Source organism: Polypterus senegalus, chromosome 13 (assembly GCF_016835505.1).
Source record: "Polypterus senegalus isolate Bchr_013 chromosome 13, ASM1683550v1, whole genome shotgun sequence".
Taxonomy (NCBI): Eukaryota; Metazoa; Chordata; class Cladistia; order Polypteriformes; family Polypteridae; genus Polypterus; species Polypterus senegalus.
Window position 1 is genome coordinate 36,906,298 of NC_053166.1, and position 17,369 is coordinate 36,923,666.

General features: G+C 36.7%; 1 protein-coding gene across 2 annotated transcripts in view; it reads right to left on the reverse strand.

Moving 5' to 3' along the window:
- Window positions 1–2,308: 2,308 nt before the first annotated feature.
- znf346 (zinc finger protein 346) overlaps window positions 2,309–17,369 on the reverse strand; it is a 32,849-nt gene continuing 17,788 nt past the window's right edge. The window contains exons 5-8 of one of the 2 annotated variants that reach the window (XM_039774684.1): window positions 15,054–15,266; window positions 12,626–12,716; window positions 5,602–5,990; window positions 3,480–3,576 (exon numbers count right to left, since the gene is read on the reverse strand). In XM_039774684.1, coding sequence (XP_039630618.1) covers window positions 5,612–5,990; window positions 12,626–12,716; window positions 15,054–15,266 — 683 coding nt within the window. In that variant the 3' untranslated portion in view covers window positions 3,480–3,576; window positions 5,602–5,611. Of the gene's footprint in view, window positions 3,577–5,601; window positions 5,991–12,625; window positions 12,717–15,053; window positions 15,267–17,369 lie in introns of both variants that reach the window. The other variant, XM_039774686.1, reaches the window with a different exon arrangement.

Here is a 17,369-nt window from a genome sequence, read left to right on the forward strand (position 1 = left end):
TTGAAAAACATCTCACATTACACGTCACATAATCCACATGTAAAGTCATTCAGTCGAATGCTCAGGATGCCTCATGTGTATTTTATCAAAATACTGTTAAAATAAATCACTTTAGGAACACAGTCTCTTGAACTAAAATGAAACCTGCTGGAATGTGCCCAAGCGTTTGAGCTGATGCTTGAACCACCCGCCCGCCTCCTCCCTTCATTCATTGGTCAGAAATCCAGCCCAGTCTTAAGTTTTTTTCACTGGCTAATACTGAACATCACAAGATTTTGACCATTCGCGAAGTTCACTAAGGGGCACACAGAACTAAATATTAAGAGCAAAAAAGCAAGTTATTTTCTGAAACCGAACACTCCTCAGACTTCTAGGTGTCCAAGATGCTTCAAGAAGCATATGTTTAATTCAGCTGTTCAGTTTAACAGACCGCCATTAAATAATTTCGAGGTACTCCAGTTGTTGATCTGAATATATCCTGCATATCTAATTGGACACATTTGAGTGCATTTAATTTTAGTTCAAAAGAGCATGACTTATTTAACAATATTTTAGTAAAAATGCACATGGTTGGGATGTTGTGAACAAACAAATAGAGGACTTTACAGTTGGATTAGGTAACATGAGTAATGACAGATTTTTTTCATGGCCATTTTTCGTTGTGTTTGCCGTTTTCCAAAACTGGTCACCATAAGACGTCTGTTCTATTAGAAACATCATCTTCATTCTGCATGAAAGCAAGAGATTAAAACACTTTTGACATCACTACAAACTACATGAGGCAAGTAACACATTAAAATAAAACAAGTCACATTTGGATAGAGTATTCCTTGAACTGTTTCCAGCAGCTTCACAATGAGATGCAAAGTGAACAAGCTAAAGTGATCCCATCTGCACCGGTGTGTGCATTTTGTGTGTCAATAAAATATTTGAAAAGAACAATGCGACATAAAAATATTGATCTGCTCTAGTCTACAAAACATTTGGATAGTGTGCTCAGAGAAAGAAAAGCAACAGTTCTGCAAATGTCTAGAGAGGCAGAAACAGAGCACTGAAAGGCCAAAGAATTAAACAGACGGTTCTGTTAAAAGCAAGAATTGGCTTCTAACTACAAATTGGCTGCAGTAAAAATAAATAGTGTCCCCCTCCAGAAACAGGCTTCGAAGACCCCTCAGTTAGCTGCTCATCTCCTGCCGTAGTTTCACCTTGATGTTTGGCTGCTGGTTAAAAAAAAGAAACCACAAAGTGTCCAGAATGCTAAAACGCAAGGCAAAATTAGTAGGAGTGATCTGCAACAGAAATTAGTTCATTATTTTAAAAAGTGGATGGAATAAAAACATGCAGCACTCCAAGATCAGAGTTGGACACTCCTGCTCTACAGAAAAACTACATTTAAAAGCACAGCCAATATGAAGAAAAGCACAGTATAAAATTAGAATGTATTGCCACTCAAGATCCCCAGTGTATAATTTAACACTTTCATCATATTGAATTTCTTCCCACATATTACGTGTACACTCCACAAAGAATATGCCTCACAATTCAACTACAGAGAGCAACAGCATATCTAGTTCTAAAGAGAAACTTATGAATAATATAAAGGCTTACATAACCACACAGAAACGTTTTGTTGTTGGCATCTACAATACCATTTCTGTGTTCCCTTTTTGGTGTTTCCATAACAGAAAGAACTGTTGTTTTATATTATGTGGCCTACATTTAAAATCCATAAGGTGCATTTACTCCCAAAAATGGCCCATTTAGGGAATAACATAAAAATTTCTTATTAAATTGAGAAATAAATCATTTAGACCTTCTGCATAAGCGAAATTTCCTAAACAAAATCTAGTATCTGCATAAACAGCAGTCAAATGAACCGTGGCATGGAATGCAACTCCCTTCTGTGGATAACAGAGGATTTTGTCTTTCTTTATGAAAGAATACGCATTATACATACATAAATAAAAGGCAAAGGTTACTTTCATACTGATGAAAGATTAAAAACTTATGTTTCAGGTGCACACAGGAAGGCTTAACAGCAGAAATGTTGTACTTCTTACCTTTTATCAGCTTGAAATCACTTTTACCTATCTTCCCCTATTGAAGAATGCACACTAATGAAGCCCTTCTCTCACGTCCATTAGAGTATACGATATTCATGTGCCAAACCACCGAGTGGAATTTAGATGCAAACACTGTGCCCTTTTATGCTACTTCTTTGCTTCATCCAAGTGTTGTATATAAACCAAGAAAGATGAAAGGAGCCAGTCTGCAAATGCTACAAAGAATCACACTCAGACTTTTCAAATATGAGGTGAAAGTGTAAAACAATGAAACAACTTTACTGTCATAAATGAAACTGCAAACACTGCTACTTCACAGCCTACAAACAGTTGAAAGCTGCTGTCATCCATAATAAAAAAAATACTATTAGTGAAGCAGAAGGAAAAGAAGTACTGGTTATCACCGTAAAGGGCCATGTGGAAATAACTAAACTACTCCTTATGGGCAAAAGGAAAACAGTTCTACTTTGGCTGAATCTCTATCAACCATTCCAACTTTAAATGCTGCTTCCTACACAAGGAAAAGAAATTATACACTTTTGGGAGATTTTCAAAAGGTACACATCTCTAAGTTAACTATGCCCCTGTCCTTGATCGCTTAATAAGTCATAACAGAAAAACAGACCTCTTTCTAAACAGATGAACAAATCAAAGAATCAATATTGCAAAGTGCAATCTAAGTCTTTAAAAATTTCAATTCACTTTAAAATTACTCAATAAAATTGGAAAGATGAAGCTCAGTTCTAATAAAAAAACATTTTTGCTATGGAGATTTACAACTCAATTCCCAGGATTTCAAATGCATCTTAAAGTTATTATAAAAGCTAAATAGAGACTAAAATATTTGGATAAACATTCTGACACCAAACCGGAGGTAAATTTTTACGAGAAAATTACAAGACACAAAGGTAGTTCTGCTCTTTTCAGAAATTATTTACAGATAGATCTGCAATGGTATCAGGAAACCAGTGTTAACAAGAATGACCATAAAGCAGGACATCGAACTTAAAACATTCACGAGAAGTAAACTGAAGTTTAAAAGACAAAAATAGTAATAAACAACATGAGAACTGAGCTTTATCTGAAATTCTCATTTCTAACTTAGGTGTCTGATTCTATTTAACAATGCTTTCAAGGAAATGTCATCATGAATTTAAGGTTAATAATGTTCTTTGGGCAGGTTTTCACACATAATCTCGACTGTAACTTGAAAATTCAACAACAGATCCCACATCAGGGATTTTCGGACTCTTGTAGGTTTTCGGGCTCTTGTAGGTGGTCAGATTCTTGTAGGTTTTCGGGCTCTTGTAGGTGGTCAGATTCTTGTAGGTTTTCGGGCTCTTGTAGGTGGTCAGATTCTTGTAGGTTTTCGGGCTCTTGAAGGTTGTCTGACTCTTGAAGGTTGTCTGACTCTTGAAGGTTGTCTGACTCTTGAAGGTTGTCTGACTCTTGAAGGTTGTCTGACTCTTTCTGTGGTGATGAAGGTGTATCATCTTCTTTTTTCCCTTTCATCCTATTAAAAGAAAAAAGTATTGATTTAGAAAGAGCTCACCAGTTAACAGACATACACTATTAATCTGTTCACAGCACTCTGACCCTTGCACTCAATGATAAGCATTACACAAAAATAAACTTAAGTCAACTGAATTAATCTATTTTTTAATACATATAATTCGACCGATGTTTCAGGTAGGAGATCTCCACCATAAATATATAAACTAATACACACACACACAAACACAAATACAAAGCACATTATGTTCTTTGCCTTTTCATAAAAACATACAATTTGATTATATTCAATACATTGGCTGTTTAAAGAAAGTGTTGCAACAAACAATTTTCAAAACAGTAATAAAAATGAACTGTCACCAGAATGTCAGTGTCATTTTAAAGAACATGCTTATAAATATTAAACACTACTCAATTTCCATAGAAATGTATGTGATAAACTGATAAATTACACTAACAATTCTGGTTTCTTCTTGATCTAATCTTTAAACTACATACTTAAAACTAGTCTCAGACACACATCTTTTAAAATACATTAGCACCTTCTCTGAAGTCCTAAAACACGCACTCTGAATATCTTCAGGAATTCATTTCAACTGACTTCTAAAAGAATGTCAACCGTAAAAAGAACACCAAGACACTTTGTTAAAAAAAAAAATATCACGGTCCCAGTCTCTCATTTAGTTAATTAGATTACTGCAGTTTCAAATATGCCAAGTTACCCCGTAGACTTGGCTTTGTTAATTGATGCAATTTCAGGGAAAAGGAATAAAATATGTAGAGTAGTAAAGAAAACTCTGATCAAAATACCAGGAGATGACTGAATAGAGTGTGCCCAAATGAAAATTGTTTTTCCCTGTCATGTTAATGCAATGGACAGCTGTTTAGTTGGGGCTGGCTCCATGAGATCATCTGGTGCTCACTTGCTTGGTCTCCTGCCACTGTGCTCTCTACAAGTACCTACACTTCATTACTGTCTCACACATCAATAGATTGTGGTTACATCACAGTGCTCATATCCACTAAACTCCCAAATGAATTAGAGACAGCATAATTAATAACACTGTTTGACCATTAAACAAGAATCTTACTTGGTTAATCCAATGTCAAAATGGAAATTAAAAAGAAATATATGATGAACTCCAGGAACAGTTTGGTAATTTATTGCGCAATATATGTATATTAGAAATACCTGTTAATATAAAAGTTCTATTTTTGAATTATGAGAATTCCAAAATGAACTTTCCAGGTTAAATGTAACTTTTCTGGTAAAAACTACCTAATAGCCCAAAACTGCAAAGCTTCCAAATCTTGTGCAGTATTATTACTTATTTTAATATATAATTTTAGAAAATTAAATTTGAAGCAGCATCTTGCCACTGAACAGCACACAACAAATGCTTAATTTTCTATATATACTGAAAAATCAGTGGCAGTTGATAAGGACTACAAGAAATGATTAAGACATTTGGAATCTATAACTAAAACAGTCAAATAGGAATATTAGACAGATAGTCCAATTTATTCACATGATTTAATGTCTTTTACATTTTAAACCTCTCATTCTCTTCGCTACCTCAACACAAGCTACCCGCAAGCACAAGAGGAAATGATGCTGAACAAGCAACATCTATTGTCCTCACCCTCAAGAGAAGTTTAACCCTGTAGGCCTAAAGAACTCCTGCCAAGGTTCACAGGGAGGCCCTCGCAAATCACAGGAGACATTGTGGTTCAGTGAGTAAAGCAATACAATTACCAGCTGACTGATTCTTTTCCAGGGCAGCATCCAGTCAATTTAGGCTTGTCCCAGAGCTCCCCAGCCTTAAGCCAGCAAAACATGTGCATGCATCATTTAATATCAAGCTATACTGAAATGAGCAGTGCTGTCAATGAGGAGCTTTGACTCTTGAATGTAATCATGTCTTCATTCTGGTCCTAGAATATGCAGATCATCATAGATCATCTGCTAACCATATAAGATTTTCAAATATCTATATAAAAAAGTTAACTAAATCAAAATACCTACACTAAACAAGTCACCCGGAAAAAGGAACAGTGCGTAGCAAAGAAGGGTGCATCATGTGGTCAGCAGGTCGCCGATTCAAGTCTTGTCTGTATCTTTCGCTGAAATAAGGCTGGGAAACTCCAGGATACTGCCGTTCAGGCTCATGGTTGCCAAGGCGAGGAAAGGAAAAGCTGGCTGACATTGCTTCACTCACCATACCATAGTCATCTCTCTGGCTAGAAACACGTCTTGGGGGGCTTGGAAGAAAGGACTGAGAACCATGGCTTGGAAGAAAGGACTGAGAACCATGGGGTGGATATGTAGAGTGGTAGGTAGGGGCAGAAGAAGCCTTCTTTTGAGTGGTCCTCCTTTGGCTTGGTGGGGACTGGAGAGGTGTAGAATTGCTCAAACTAGACATTTCAAGAACAGGAGGGAAGGGACAAAAAAGAAAAAAATAATAAAGACATCCACACGTAAGCTGAAACTTATTACTTAAATCTATGCTTAAAAGACAAATACATTTTAACAAAATGCAGTGTATTCAGAAAGTTTCTTGACCCTTTCACATTTTGCTATGTTGCAGCCTTAGGCTAAAATCATTTAAATGAATATTTTCTTCATCAAGCAACAATTAAATTCTCCAGAATGAAGAATGAAAATTTTGCAAACTTCACAAAAATAAAAAACTGAAATATCGCATCAACAAGTATGTAGATCCATTGCTATGACACCTGAAATTTGGCTCAGGTATATCCCATTTTACTGATCATCATTAAGATGTTTCTATACTTTATTTTGAGTCTAACTGACTGGACAATATTAGGAAAGGCACACACACATCTATAGGAGGTCTGGTAGTTAATGTCATTCAGAGTAATGCTACAGGAAGTTTGGGGACGGCTGGGAGACTAGTCAGGGTCAAGGAAAGCTGAAGTACAGAAATACATTTAATAAAAACCTGAGTGCTCTGGACCAAAGATTGGACTGAGCAAAAGCAACACAAGAGTGTCCTTGAGAGGCTCAGTCCAAGCCCAAACTTGAATCCAATTAAACATCGCTGGAAAGGCTTGAAAATAGATGTCCACCTATGGTCTCCATCAAATGTGTCTGAGCTTGAGATTATCTGTAGAAAAGAATGGCAAAAACATGCCCATATCCAGGAGACAGAAGCTCATCATGTCATATCCAAGAAGACTACAGGCTGTAACTGCTGCCAAAGTTGCTTCAACTAAGTACTGAGTAAAAAGTCCGACTACTGTCAATATGTTTTTAGTTTCCATTCTTAATAAAATTGTAAAAACTTACAATGCGAAAGCAGGATTTTAATTCTAGGATATTAAGTGATAATTGGCTGCAACATAAAATGTGAAGAAAGTGAAGGGAGTCTAAAGACCTTTGGAATGCACTGTACTTTTAAGACATTATGAACCATTGTAGCAAAAAACCGATTAGCCTCAAATGCAGATGCTTTGTGAAAGTCATCTGGGAATTTTAAAATTACACTTAAAACACTAGAATCCCTGAAGCCTACAAAAAAAACTTGTTATCCTGGGCCACCTTAAATCCGTTCGCCCCTCTGCATCAGCCTCTTGTTTTGTAAATGTATCGACTAGCACAAGAAGCCTGCTATCTCATCTTCAACCATTCTCCCCTTAGACCCCCCACACACCCCCTAAACTACTAAGAGCTCATCTTGGGCAAAAAGTTCTCCCAGCTCAAGTCTTCTTTATCTGCGTGTGAGGCCCTGCGAGTTGCATAGGGTAAATAATATATCGTTATTTGGAAAACGTGCATTTCATGTATGGTCAGTGTCTACAACGATCGGATGACAGGAAATGCGAGAAACGCAAGAAATGTTGAGCACACACCTAAAATTGAAGCTTTTTTCACGTTATAGTACTAAAGACAATATTTTGACATGGAGTGTATATGTAAGTCCAAATATCAAAAAAACACTTTCACAAAAGGTATGCTTATAACAAAACAATCGTGCTTTTATTCAAGAATATAATCGAAAAAAAAGAAATTAGGTTAGGGTACGACGTGGATGCGACTTCTTGAATGGCACAGCGATAAGTACTGCTGAAACATGAAGAGGTACTGGGATCGAATCTGAGCACCCTACAGAATTACCATTTTGAGTAGGAGCTGCTCTTGTTACTATTGTACAAGAAAAACATACATTTGATTTGAGTCTGCAACATCCAGTGTAAATTTATGGTGCTTGCAAAGGTTACCGTTTTTTTTTTTTTAAATCAGTTTTATTCCCTCAGTCACATTCACCCCGATCTGACACTGCTATTTTCAAATAAAAACTTGCTATAACAGAAGTGAACTCAGAGGATGAGGGTTGTACATCGGAAAAAGAGAACAGAAGCCCTCCCAGCAAGAAACATCCACTCACATATAAGAACAATGCAACTGCACCAGGAGTAAAGGTGAAAGATGGCACCATTTGGATGCAGCAACAAGTTGGGCGCCATCCTGCCAGTCAATCTGCCCCACATGTGTTCTTCAAAAGAAAAAGCAGGGCTTACAGAGCTCACCAAGGTATCATGCAAAATCTTGTCATTATGTTGTGTGATGGTCTTTATATAAAAAATTTATGTGTGACTTACAGTGGGTACAGAAAAGAATCACCCCCTTTGAAAAAATCCCATTTTTTTTGTTTTACAGTCTTAAATGAAAACACACACACCAATATTTTTCCAACTTTACTCAATGCAATCTATAATATCCAAGTGAAAGATATCACAGCTACAGTTCAGAAGAATTATAAAAAATAAAATAAAATAAAAAAAAAAAAACAAAAACAAGAAATACTGAGATTAATAAAACATCACCCCTACCCCCAAACAATATTTGTAAATTCAATCAGGTGTAAGTAACCACCATTTCCATTGCAAACCATGGTTACTGGCTTCCACCTGTGATCAATTGTAATCAGTGTGATTAGTGAAGCATAAAAACAGCTGTTCCTGGAGCATTCCTTTGCTTGGTAGTGCAATGGACAGCAAATAACTGACTATGGGTGGCCACTTTCAAAAGATCTCTGGGACAGAGTTGTGGACAGGCATAAGCCAGGAGAGATGGATATAAAAAAAATCTCAAAGGCTTTATCAATCCCAAGGATGCACAGTAAAGTCCATAATAAAGTGGCGGCAAGTGTTTGGTATTAATAGGACCCTCCCTGGATCTGGTTGTCCCTCCAAACTGGATGGAAAAGCAAGAAGGAAACTGGTAAGAGATGCTACCACTTTGAAGGAGTTACAGGATTTTATGGCAAAGAGTGGTCATTGTGTGCATGTGACAACAATTTAACAAGCGCTCCACAATTGTGGCTTGTTCAGGAGGGTTGCAACGAAAAAGCCACTTCTCAAAAAAGGCCACATTAAGGCTCGTTTGAGCTTTGCCAGAATGCACCTTGAAGATTCTGATGCCAAATGGAAAAATGTTTTATGGTCAGACGAGACCAAAATTGAACTATTTGGCCGCAATACTAAACAGTACACCTGACAGATATCCAATGCAGCTCACCATCCACAAAACACCATACCTGCAGTAAGGCATGGAGGTGGCAGCATCCTATTGATGGGGTGTTTCTCTACCGCAGGGCCGGGGGCTCTCGTTAGGGTAGAAGGAAAGATGGATGGGGCAAAATACCATCAAATTCTTGAGGAAAACTTGCTACCCACTTCTAGAAAGTTGAAGATGGGCAGAATGTTCACCTTTCAACACAACAACAACCCGAAGTATACAGCAAAACTGACCACACAGTGGCTGAAGGAGAAAAAAAAAAAGTGAATGTCCTTGTGTGGCCCAGTCAGAGCCCAGACCTAAATCCCATTGAGAATCTGTGGAAATATTTGAAGACAGCAGTCCACCAACACTCACCAACCAATTTGACCGAACTTGAACAGTTCTGTAAAGAAAAGTGGACAAATATTGCTCTATCTAGATGTGCAATGCTGATAGAGAAGTATCCTAACAGACTCAAGGTTGTCATTAAAGCAAAAGGTGGTTCAACAAAATATTTGACATTTGGATGATCCTTTATTATTCTCAGTATGTCTTATTTTTTTTTTTTATAATTTTTCTGAACTGTAGCTTTGATATCCTTCGTTTGGATGTCATAGGTTGCATTGAGTAAGTAAAGCTGGGAAGAAATATTTTGTGTGTGTGTTTTCACTTAAGGCTGTAAAGCAAAAACAATGGGAATATTTCAAAGGGAGTGATTCTTTTCTATACCCACTGTATATACAAACCAGATCGAAAGTTATTTACCTTGATTTATTTACTTATCTTCCTAGAGGGTAAAGTCACAAGTAGACTGCAGAGCTTCCTCTGTTTTATCAACATTGGCATGCTCACAAAGTACATGTGTACTGAAGTGACTTTAGCTGCAGGTGGAAACTCCTGTCGCACCCTACGCAACCGTGTTTGATCTTATTCAGGAAAAGATCCCAGTTGCCCCACAGGAGAAAGACTTTCCGAGACTAAGTTTATAAAACTTATGAAACCGTTTCTGGACAAAGGCAGAACCGTAATGACAGTTGCATGGAGCTTCCATCTGCAGCTAAAGTCACTTTAGTATGCATGTACTTTGTGAGCATGCCAGTGTCAATCAAACAGAGGAAGCTCTGCAGTCTACTTGTGATTTTACGCTGTAGGAAGATAAGCAAATAAATCAATTTAAATAACATTCGATCTGGCTTTTATAGAAGTAGCAAATGTTTTTATATAAAGACCATCACAAAACATAATGACAAGCAGGACTTTGCACGATTCCTTGGCAAGCTTTGTAAGCCCGGTTTTTTCTTTGAAGGACACGTGTGGGGCAGACTGATTGGCAGGATGAGGCTAAACCTGTTGCTGCATCCAAACGGTGCCATCTTTCGCCTTTATTCCTGGCGCAACTGCACTGTTCTTATATGTGAGTGGATTCTTCTTCCGGGGATGGCTTCTCTGATGTAGAACCCTTATCCAAGTTCACTCTCTGTTATAGCACGTCTATTTGAAAACAGCAGTGTCAGATCGGGGCGCGCGTGAACGTGACTGAGAAAATAAAACTGAATGAATAATTAAAAAAAAACTGTAACCTTTGCAAAAAACATAAATTTACACCGGATATTACAGACTCAAATAAAATCTATGCTTTTTTTACTGTATAATAGTAACAATAAGAGCAGTTACTACTCAAAATGGTCTTTCTAGAGGGCACTCAGATTCGATCCCAGTACCTCTTGATTATGAGTCAGCAATTATGAGTCGTATCCACATCGTATTCGCTTCATACCCTAACCAAATTTCTTTTTTTCGCTTATTTTCTTGAATAAAGGCGCACTTGTTTTGTTACAAGTGTACCTTTTGTGAAAGTGTTTATTTCATATTTGGACTTCAAACTTCACAAATTATACACTACATGTCAAAATTTTGTCATTAGTACTATTATAACATGAAAAATGTTTACATTTTAGGTATTTGTTCAACATTTCTTGCGTTTCTCGCATTTCCTGTCATCTGATCATTATAGACACGGAACATACATGAAATGCATGTGTTCCAAATAATTTTATTTACCCTTTGCAACTCACAGGACCTCACACACAGATAAAGATGACTTGAGGTGAGAAAACATTTTGCCCGAGATTAGCTCCGGCGGTGGGGGGAGGTGGGATAGCAGGCTGCTTGCACTGGTCGACACATTTACAAAGCAAAAGAGGCTGATGGAGAGGTGCAAACAGATTTAAGGTGGGCGGGGATAACAAGTTTTTTTGTAAGCTTCAGGAATTCTAGTGTTAAGTACACTGAGTAGAAAATATATGCACCCTCTTTCTCTTGAGCAGTCATTTATTCCAATTATATTTTTTCACCATGTTGGAGGAAAGTTCATTCTTCAAATCATGCAGAAAACTAAACAAAGAACAAACTATACAGCAGCAGTGTATCAGTCTCAGCTATTTATTATTTATAGAATGCTGATATAAAATGATGATTATAAATGCACCTTAAACTAAAACTACAAAAAAATATATTCGCTTCTGCGTTGCAGTCATTGTAACTGATAAAGGCTCTGGCTCCCTGGCTGAGATTCAGCAGATAAAAATGGAAGTTGAATTTTCAGGATGACCAGGGAAATTAGGGGTATGAAAAGCATATAGTCTAGCAATGTACTGGAAACCCGTCCAGGATTTCCAAATACTTAATTCAAAGACAATGCAGGAGGGACTGAATATGAATTTGAGGAAGCAGTATGACAGGAAATTAGATGGTTGAATATATGAATATAATATATGAGTATATAATACTCAAACAGGAGTAAAATGTAAGCCACTAACAGAAATGTAAATCTACCAATCGACAATATTTCAATCTTGAATTGGTAAGATTTAAATACTGTGTCTGTATTAAAATCTCATTGTGTGCACAACCAGATATAACTTATTTACAGTACAACAAACTATTTACAAACCTGTAAGTGGTAAGAAAATGGATAGCAATTCTCAGCTTATAATGTACTAGTGATGAAATGACACAGGTTTTGTAATATACCCTGAACTATGTCTTCAAAGATACTCACTTGAAACATATAAAATAACAAATGCAATCTACCACTGATTAAACTCAATTAACAGAAATCTAATGTGATCCAAGTGTTACATTAGCCATATCCATTATAGTTTCCTTTCTTCCACCAGTTGCTGTTAAATTGCGTTTTGACATATGAACGTTGTAACTGACAAGAGACAGTATGAATGAACTCAGGTAACAATACTGTGTTCTTATATGGAGAAGCGGTGGGGGGTGCAGGTAAATTTATTATTATGAAGAAACACTGCTTCTGTTGCATGTATTAGAACTGTATTTATACTTACAAAGAGCAAGAGCTCAACAAGTAGAAGTGCACTTTATAAATTAACTGAATTTAAGTGCATAGCTGATGAAAATATTTAATACCATGATTACTGTATCCAAAATTTTAAAAGTAAAACTGAAATCTCGTGCTAGACCGCCTCCCTCCAGAGAACTGCACATGGATACTTACTGGTTCTTGTGCTTGGCTCCACTGATGTGTGCTTGATACTGCTCTACGGAGTTCAGCTCAATCTTGCACAGTGTACACTGGTACCCTTTGACTGTGAAGGTTGCAAAAAGGTAAAGTCAGTCTGGATTTGCTGTAGCCTCCTTAACGTTACATTTTTTTTTTTTAAAAAAACATGTAAAAAGCAGTGCACTTTTTGGCATGAAAAATGACATATTTATTAAATCTGATCTTTCTACTTTAAAACATGCAAAACATTAAAAGTACAAAGTCAGAAGTGTAGAAAGTATAATGATACAAATATCTTAAAACTGTATATACTGTCAAAATGCATCATTCGTGTGTTACTTCTTGAAGCAAGGTGAAATTCACAATCCAATGTTACAGTCAGGACAACAGTAGCGCGATTCCTTGCAGATTTTCTTTTCAGTCTGATTTTGAACAGCACACTGCACATGAGCAATTGACATGAGCATAATTTTTGAATTCATTAGAAACGCTTTCGATTTTACGGTCCGTTTAAGTTTCACTGCCTGAAGAAAGATTCACTTCGTCATCACTGCTCATATCACTGTCAAGAGCGTGCAGCACCCGTTTCTTACAAGATGCCATTATGAGGCTGGGAGAAGATGTGTCTGCACCGTTGCCTGGGTAGCACTCGTGCATGTCGCTTATGCAAAACACACCTATATCGTTTCCAGAGCAATGCTCTGCACTAACACTGCTACAGCCGAAGTAGTCTTTGGATCGAACGCTTACGCGAGACGCCATCTATACAATTGCACGAATGACGCTCGGGACTAACGCTTTTAGAACTACCTTTACAGCCAAGTGACAATTGGGTCTAACGCTAAGGAGGTTAAAAACAATTTGTCAGAATTTCTACATGTATAAGCAGATATCTAGGAAATAGTCAGTCAGTCATTGTCCAACTCGCTATATCCTAACACAGGGTCACAGGGGTCTGCTGGAGCCAATCCCAGCCAACACAGGGCACAAGGCAGGAACAAATCCCGGGCAGGGTGCCAGCCCACAGTAGGGCACACACACACACAATTTAGGATCGCCAATGCACCTAACCTACCTGTGAGAGGAAACCGGAGCACCCGGAGAACACCACGCAAACTCCATGCAGGGAGGACCCGGGAAGCGAACCCAGGTCTCCTTACCGCGAGGCAGCAGCGCTACCACTGTGCTACATCTAGGAAATAATATAGCTTTATTTTTCTAATTCCATGCAAGCCTTCAAGGCACATACTTTTTCTCAAAACTCTTCACATCTAAACCATGAATCAACACATTAAATAAAAATGCTCAGTAGCATTACAACCTAATTAGATTTTACTTGAAATTGTCATCTGTGTACACATATATTTAGGCTTCCCTTATGGTCTGACACAGATTTAATAGTTTTGTTTCTGTGAATTTCTGAACAGTACCATTTTATCATGTTGAAGTGACACAAAGGAGTACTCAAAATGTGAGCTAATTGCAAGTTAAAAAATTTAAGTTTTAAATATGCTTTTTCATGAAGAAAACTACAGCTGTTTAGCTTTAAACCTGCTTCAATTTACACAATTTAAAATTTCACAGGCCAGGGGGAAAAAGTCATTTCAAACCTATAATGACACTTCTTCAGAAAAAGGTCACCAAATAGAATGGCATTGCGAAATTTGGAAAATGTTAAACTACATTTTAAATTCATAGTTGAAAACATAGTATATCAGATTAATTCTATCATAACAATAATAAAAGGGATCTTTACTTGTTACCTCCCAAAATGGAATTACTATCTAAAGTGCAGGCATACTATACGGGTGTAGAAGAAACTGTTTGCTGAAAGCATTACTGTAACCCAGAAGTGATATTCTTGTATTGGACATATTTATTCAGGAAAGATTGTGTTTGTGTAGGATAACCACAGAAAGACACCTGGAATACTAACAACAATGATTATCACAATTTTCTAACTAATAATGAAAATGGAAAAAAAAAATTTTGCTTTCCATTTGGTTGTAAATACAGTTTCCAATTTTTAAAGTATCATTAATTCTGTATGTAGAAAACTGCCTCTTTTCACTGTTAAGTAACTAAATTTGATTTATTTTGCAAAGTGAAGGATTGTTTCCTGAAACATTAATTTGTTGTCCTATTTTTATTCTTTTTTTCCTTTGGTAACATGGTTTGTCAATGAATAGTGAACTAAAACCTATTTTTTAATTATATTTGCAGTTTTATGTGCAAATTACACTTCAGAAATATGAAACTAACATTCAAATTCAAGAAACTGCAACTGCTTAAAAAAACTGACAAATGCAACAAATACCTCTCAGACCTTTATAAAATGACTGAGTCCACATTTTGCCTTGAGAATCAATTTTCTCCATTGATATTTGTCAAATCTGAATTACCAACTTTAAGGTAAACCTACCAAGTGTGGTGGATGGTCCATAATGTTCCATGAGCTTGACCTTGGTGATCTGCTTTTTATGCTTCTTGCCCACATAATGCTGTTTTGCCATAAGTGGGTTGTTGAACCTGGTGTGGCAAATTGAGCAGAACTTGTCAGGATCATTGCTAGCACCTTCTTCTGAAGCTATGCCCGAGGCTGATGATTTTTTCTTTGAAGCAGCAGTAGGCTTGGCTGAAAGGTATATAGACAGGTTAGGGTATGAAATACAAGGAAAGAACTGGAAAATGACATTCAAGAAAACACTGAAAAGTAACCTTTGCGCTAAGAGGGTTTAAAATTTGGATTAAAGTGCAGCTTTTAGAAGACATACAGTATTGTGCATAAAGCTTTAGAACTTGTCATTGGCACAATTTACAATGGAGACCATCACCAAGTAGAATCTCACATTTAAAGAGTGATGTGTTGAGGACATCTAAGTGACAATTAATTCTACACATTACTGCTTTAGCTCTTTTGCCTATGCTTACTTTATACCCTGATATTAAGGCTTTAATGTGCTATTCACAAATTAATTTACAGTTCTTTATAATGTACTTCCACTTTGTTCTCTCTGCGTTTTTAATAATGTAAAATAGACAAAACAGAGAATCTAAAAACATACTTTTAGACCAGGAATTCACAGTTTGATTACTTTCACTGCACAAATCATTTGGTATTACGGAATATAAGGAATTGTACCTATAAAAATTCTGCCATCATTCCAAAGATTTCTGAACAAGTGAATACACTATGAATTATATTTAACAGAATTATATGGTGGCTTAAGTCCTGTTTATGTTAAAATATAAAAAATGACCAAATCTACCACATATATACCAAGAGGTGTGATTAAAAAACACTGCTTTGTGGACCAATATAGATTTTTTGTTACTGCAATACTTACTAAGCAGAAAATAAATCCATGGTTCCAGCCTATCATAATTTAAAAACGTGCATACAATCTTCCAACTTCAAATTCTTAAAAATTTTCTATTTAATATAATTGCAAATTGTAAAAAAAAAATTTAAGTATTGCTACGAACTATCAAAACAGTTATAAAATTTGCCTATTTTCCCCAAACCACTTTAATCCAACTTATGCTGCTATGGCTAGCACAAACCAGGAGCACTGAACACAACTTGGATTCAACCCTACACATGGCACAAGTCTACTTCATACACACAGGGTTAACTTTAAGTAATCCAATAAACCTAACATACATATCTTTAGGATGAGGGGGGAAAAAATAATACAACATAAGGAATAACACTCTTCCTTTAATGCACTATAGGGATGCACATACACTATCAGTCAAAAGTTTTACAACACCTCGGTTTTTTCAACTTTTAATAAAAGGCATGCAGTTTAATGCCTTAATCTTTCATGAAATCAAGGCATAGAACAAATAAACAATAGCAAAAAGAAAGTCAAGTAACCTTTAAAGTGAACAGAATTGTATTCAAATTTTTTGATTCATCAAAGTAGCCACCTTTTGCTGATATAACAGCCAACCTGTTGTAATTTTTTTGATCCAGAATGCCAGTCACCCTGTGCAAGTCATTAACTCCTCCTCCTCCATGTTTGGCAGTTTGTGTCACATACTGAGGAACCACCCTTTCACCAACTCGACGGCATACAAACACCCTGCGTGATTCATCAGTCCATAAGATTTTCTTCCTGTCTCCAGTAGTCCACAGTCAGTATTTAAAGTCCCTATTTTGTCCTTTACAGAATTGCTTTTTTACTGCCACTTGCCCTGTTAAACCTGCAACACAAAGTCTCCTCTTCACTATAGAAACTGACACTTGCTTTTCTCGACCACTGTTAATCTCTGCTTGAAGCTGCTGAACTGTGGGGCGTCTATCACATAAGTCCGTGACCCTCAGAAACTTGTCTTCTGATTGGGTGGTGACTTTGGCTCTGCCAGATCTCCTTCTGTCAGAGTTTCTTCCAGTTTCCAATTGCCTTTGGATTGTGTAGGACACCACTGAATTCAATGACACTTTGATTTATTTTTAGCAATATCTCTAAATGAAAGGTCTACACTTCTAAGGATAATAATGCTCTGCCTCATTTCATTTGTCAATTGCAGTTTTCTTTCTTTCTCACTGTAATGGACAACTTTCTACAGTGTTAAAATTGTCCAAGGTGTACTTCAGAGGGTATAGTAACACAGTCTGTTCCAACTGTGCTGTAAGACAGACAGGGGGCTTTTCAGTAAATTAAATTACATTAATTAATTTCAGTTATTTAACAGAGGTTGGGACAAATGTGCTAATTGTTTTCTTCAACTT